This window comes from Pagrus major, chromosome 12, assembly GCF_040436345.1.
Source record: "Pagrus major chromosome 12, Pma_NU_1.0".
Classification (NCBI taxonomy): Eukaryota; Metazoa; Chordata; class Actinopteri; order Spariformes; family Sparidae; genus Pagrus; species Pagrus major.
Genome location: NC_133226.1, coordinates 27081309 through 27087279, shown reverse-complemented (window position 1 = coordinate 27087279; position 5971 = coordinate 27081309). Strand labels below are relative to the sequence as shown.

Below are 5971 nucleotides of genomic sequence, written 5' to 3'. Positions count from 1 at the left end.
TCAGTAACATCCACAGAGACGCTGAGAGCTGAGAGTATCTTTAGTCTTCTACCAGAATATACGATGTGTGTGGGACGCTGCCGCACGTCTACAGTCAGGCTGCGTCTCAGCGTCGAATGTCAGCCGCACTCCTTCAGCGAGGTTCAATAGTTTGTCTGAACCTTTACCCTCATCTGTTAACTTGTGTTTTAATATTTATATTTGAATAAGATGTAAAGTGTTTTCTGCACTCTGTAGTTTTGGTGAAGAAATGTTAATGAGCAGAGAAAATGAGGGATTCTGTACAAACCGAGCCACGGTCGGGTCGACCAACAAAAATTTCAGCCACAACTGTCAGGAAAATTGTTCAGGATGCAAAAAAAAAACCCCAATATAACTTCAGCTGACAAAAAGGACTCGCTGAAAAAAAGTGGTTCAAGATGCACAATAAGGAGGCACCTGAAGAAAAATGGGCCGCATGGTCGAGTCGCCAGAGGAAAGCCATTCCTACGCCAATGCCACAAAGCAGCACGCTTACAATACGCCAGACAGCACAGAGACAAGCTTTAACACTTTTTGGCCACAACCATAAACGGCCTATGATGAAAAGTAAACCATTCCTACTGTGAAACACGGAGTGTGTGAGCTACAGAGGCACAGGGAACTTGGTCAAAATTGATGGCAAGATGAATGCAGCATGTTATCAGAAAATACTGGAGATGTCTTTTTGAAAGATTTTTACATTGTTGTATTTGTACTTAAGTAAAGTATCTGAATCCTTCCTCCACCAGTATCTTAGAAGAAAGTCTCACTGGTCTGCAACTCAACACCAGAACGGTACTTTGGCTCCATCATGTGCTCATGAATAGTCTGACAAGTACCGTCAGCTGTTTTTAACCAGGAAAAGAAAAGTGAACAGAATCAGAGGAAGAGTTAGAGAAATATCAGCAAAGCCTGAGGAGCCAAGAAATATTTTACAACTAAAAACTTTGATGTTTTCAAATGTGGAGCAGGTTTTAACTGAGGCTTCGTTGTAAAAGAGGAAACACAGTTCAGATTCACAGAGCGGCTCCTCGTCCTGGAGCGAGTCGCAGCTCGATCAGCCCTCCCTCTTCTTCCTCCTCTAACACAGCAGCTCCACTCTGTCAACATGTTTCCTTGTTCCCTCCCCTTCAGATCTACAGTTTGTGGTTGGGTGTAACTGAGCTGACGTCCTCATTCACTGCACAAACACATCCTGTTCAGATCAGAGCTCAGACTAGTTTCAGTTATCAGGAAGTGAAACTCAGTCGTTGTCACTGAGAGGTGAAATGGAGCAGAAAGCAGTTCAGCTGGACCGAGAGACTTTCTCTTGTTCCATATGTTTGGATCTACTGAAGGATCCGGTGGCTACTCCCTGTGGACACAGCTACTGCAAGAACTGTATTGAAGATCACTGGGACACAGAGGATGAGAGGAGGATCCACAGCTGCCCTCAGTGCAGGAAGAGCTTCACACCGAGGCCTGAGCTGCTGAAAAACACCATGTTAGCAGTTTTAGTGGAGGAGCTGAAGAAGACTGGACTCCAAGCTGCTCCTGCTGATCACTGCTATGCTGGACCTGAAGATGTGGCCTGTGATTTCTGCACTGGGAGGAAACTGAAAGCCCTCAAGTCCTGTCTGCAGTGTGTGGCCTCTTACTGTGAGAAACACCTCCAGCCTCATTATGATGTGGCTCCATTAAAGAAACACAAGCTGGTGGAGCCGTCCAAGAAGCTCCAGGAGAACATCTGCTCTCGTCATGATGAGGTGATGAAGATGTTCTGCCGTACTGATCAGCAGTGTATCTGTTATCTCTGCTCTGTGGAGGAACATAAAGGCCACGACACAGTGTCAGCTGCAGCAGAGAGGACTGAGAGGCAGAGAGAGCTGGAGGGGAGTCGACAAAACATCCAGCAGAGAATCCAGGACAGAGAGGAAGATGTGAAGGTGCTTCAACAGGAGGTGGAGGCCATCAATGGCTCTGCTGATAAAGCAGTGAAGCACAGTGAGAAGATCTTCACCGAGCTGATCCGTCTCATGGAGAAAAGACGCTCTGATGTGAAGCAGCAGGTCAGATCCCAGCAGGAAACTGAAGTGAGTCGAGTCAAAGAGCTTCAGGAGAAGCTGGAGCAGGAGATCACTGAGCTGAAGAGGAAAGACGCTGAGCTGAAGAAGCTCTCACACACAGAGGATCACAACCAGTTTCTACACAACTACCCCTCACTGTCAGCACTCAGTGAGTCTACACACTCATCCAGCATCAATATCCGTCCTCTGAAGTACTTTGAGGATGTGACAGCAGCTGTGTCAGAGGTCAGAGACAAACTACAGGACGTCCTGAGAGAGACATGGACAAACATCTCACTGACAGAGACTGAAGTGGATGTTTTACTGTCACAACCAGAGCCTGAGACCAGAGCTGACTTCTTAAGATATTCACGTGACATCACACTGGATCCAAACACAGCAAACACAGAGCTGTTATTATCTGAGGGGAACAGAAAAGCAACATTCATGGATCAACAACTGTCTTATTCTAGACACCCAGACAGATTCACTTGGTGGCATCAGGTCCTGAGTAGAGAGAGTCTGACTGGACGTTGTTACTGGGAGGTGGAGTGGAGAGGAAGAGGAGGAGTTAGTGTAGCAGTCGCATACAAGAACATCAGCAGAGCAGGGAGCTCAGATGAATGTAGATTTGGACACAATGACAAATCTTGGATGTTAAATTGTTCCACAGACAGTTATAACTTCTGGTACAACAAAGTCCAAACTCCCGTCTCAGGTCCTGAGTCCTCCAGAGTTGGAGTGTACCTGGATCACAGTGCAGGTATTCTGTCCTTCTACTGTGTCTCTGAAACCATCACTCTCCTCCACAGAGTCCAGACCACATTCACTCAGCCTCTCTATGCTGGACTTCGGCTTGACTGGTTTTATGACTCTGCAGAGTTTTGTAAACTCAAATAGACAGAAGTCGTTTCAGGGTCAGTGGGTTAAATTCTGTGTTTCATTTCTTCACACTTGTTGTGTTTCCATCATTGTTGCTGAGAGCTGATTGTTGTGGCGTTTCTTCACTGCACACAGATCAGCTGTCAATCAAACATGATGGGCGGTACTTTGACGTCTTCTTCTTGTTCTGTAAATGTTGGACTTTGTTCAGGCGGCGCTCCTTCCTGTGTCTGTTCAGCCACGGAGGCTCTCGCTGCTCATGATGACTTCAGTTTACATGATCATAATCAATAAGGAGATGCTTCATTATTTGCTTGTACACAGCTGAGATTCTGCTCCAACAAACTGATTGTGTGGATGAAGTGAATCTGTTCATGAAATCATTGAACAAGAGTGGTTTAACAGACTTTACTGATGGACGTGTGAACAAACTGGAAAGTGTGTCCATGTTTTGCTGTTTTGAACAAAGGACGGTTCAGATTTTGATTCTCTTCATATTTTCTTCTGTTCACTTGTTCTTCCATATTTTGGGGTGCGGGGCAACTCGTCTATGACTCGTACTAAACCTTTGTATGTGTCAGAGAAAAGAACAATAAGACTTATAAACAAGGTGGATGAAAGAAAACACAGCAACAGACTGTTTATCAGGTCACACGTGATGAAATTTAAAGATTGAGTTGATTTGAAAACGTTATCAGTCGTGTAAAGACAGAAATCAGCTGAAAATCTACAGAGGTTGTTTATATTAAGATCACATTTAGTTTTAAAAGTCTGTATGATGTAATATATTAAAGCAGAGACACTGTGATGTAACACGCTGCTCAAATATTCAATTTAAGAGGATTTAAAAGAGAAATAATGAGACGTTATGAGCTTATTGAGTCACATTTATGTCAAGATGACTGTTATTGATTGTATCTGAGTTGATTTGTGAAAATACAAGTGAACAATAAAGTGATGTCCATCAGTATCTACAGTATCTGGTGTTATTATTTAGAGTTTAAGTTCAGTTTTTCTTCTTCTGCTGCTGATTTTGTTCATAAAATGTGTAGAAAGTATTTTGAGTTGAGGTAAATTGTCTTGTACAGTAGTTTTTTTTTTGGAGATTATACAGTAAGATGACACAATAAACCCAATTTGAATGAAATTATGAAAATAGTAAAACAAACTATTAACACACTTTAACCTCAAGATTGTTCACAAGAACAGAACTTGGATATCAGAATTTCTCACTTCCGTGTATCCGTGTTGGCATCGGCTCCAAAAACTGAGTATCGGCTGGTTTCTAGTAAAAAGACATCAAGCTCAAATCCTTAAAATAAATAAAATCCAGAGTCCTCTTTGTCCGAGACGAGACAAGAACGAGTCGAGACCAAATACAAACAAGAAATGTTCTCTCTTTGTTTTCATGACTAAACAAACTGACCTTAAAGGACGACACAATTTAAACTGTTTTACTTTGTTTACATGTGGCGGACCCTGCCACCTTTCTAGCTTCAAGCAGTGTTCTGGGACCTTATTTTCCTCTGAGAGCAGCTTGTTTATTCACTGATGCAGAAAACAGTTTGTATTATTACCTCATTAATACTGTAAACATTAAAATTCTGAGTTTGAATTTTATTAGTTCGATGTTTACGTATTTGTTGATTATGAGGCTACAGGTCGGAGACAGATAGCTTAGCTTAGCTTAGCATAGAGACGTAGGGGGAAACTGTCAAAAAGAAGCCTTGATGGATGATTGATGGATGGTGCCGACCCGCCCTGCAGTCCCAAATCCTACAGCCCGATCATTTTTTTACAAATAGGAGCTTTAATAACGGTGATAGTTTTTAAAATAATGATTTTAATGAGTCGTTTATCAGCAGCAGGAGGAGCATCGTGACTGAGGACAGTGCAGCAGTGTAGCCTGCTGGTTGTTACTGTAATGAAGAGTTGTATACAGGTATAAAACACATATATAAAGCGCATGTTTACATTTTTTTTATGCAACCGTCAACTGAGAAGTATCGTTGTTTCCTGATGTTGCAAATTTCAAGATGACGATTCAGAGAAAGTCAAGAGATTCATTTTCATCGAAACAGTAATGATGATATGGTCCGATGTCTTCACACTTCAGGACAGTTGAAGCTGCTCTGGTCTTATTAAGTGATCCTGAACAGCTTCTGTACTGGATCTCAATGCTTTCACCCATCAACAGTCCAGTTGTCGGGGGGGGGGGCATTTTGCGCAAGGGGACGCATTCTCTGCAAATGCGCAATGGATTCGCATCGCTGCAGTGAGGCACGCGTAGAGCACCAAGTCAGCCCGAGACAGGAGAGAAAAAAAAAGACGAGTAATCTGACACCGCACGCGTTGCCGCAATGATTGACAGCACGCAGCATCTGACCAATCAGCGGTCAGATGCGCCGACAGGCAGTTGGATGCAGGTGGAGAGATGGCCGCTAAACGGCAATATGAATCGGGAGCAAGCAAAAGAAAGAAAAACTCAAAACAAGAGGAGGCTCGTGCTTCACTTGAAGGTGGGTATGTTGTAGAAATAAAAAAGAAAAACTTTGTGGCTTAAACACCCCAGCTGCTAGCCTTCTAATCATGAAACAGAAGAGAGGATAATTCTGTCTAGATGTGGACTGGAGATTACATTTTCCAGCAGCCCTGATTATCATTTATTGAATGTCTTATTAACTGCATATACATTTACCTCTGTTAAAAAAAGGAGTGGTTAATTGACCAGTTGGTGGTCGTATGCTATCAATCTATGCTATCAATAGAAGTTTTGGGCTATTTTTATGGAGGTAAAATGTCGCCATCTCTTGGTGAATTTAATTCATAACAGTCATATAAGATTAGATAAGATAAGATAAATTAAGAAAGGCTTGTTCCATTGTTGAAAGAGGCTGTTCATTTGATTTGTTCCTACTAATAAAGGTTGTAAACCTAAATGGCATTTCGTGATACAGTCATTTTGTAAATAAAATTCTGCTTAGGGCCCCAGTTTGGCCAGGGGCAGCCCTGGGGGGGGAGTG

The 5971-nt window shown here is 42.7% G+C and overlaps 1 protein-coding gene across 1 annotated transcript; it reads left to right on the top strand.

The window, feature by feature from the left end:
• Window positions 1-1270: 1270 nt before the first annotated feature.
• On the top strand, window positions 1271-3922 carry LOC141006502 (tripartite motif-containing protein 16-like). Its single transcript, XM_073478723.1, has one exon. The coding sequence runs from the start codon at window positions 1290-1292 to the stop codon at window positions 2964-2966; it is 1677 nt and encodes a 558-aa protein (XP_073334824.1). The 5' UTR covers window positions 1271-1289; the 3' UTR covers window positions 2967-3922.
• The last annotated feature ends 2049 nt before the right edge of the window (window positions 3923-5971 follow it).

Bases quoted from the DNA above. Each gene is read 5' to 3' on its own strand.
- LOC141006502 (XM_073478723.1), top strand. From the start codon at position 1,290: ATGGAGCAGAAAGCAGTTCAGCTGGACCGAGAGACTTTCTCTTGTTCC.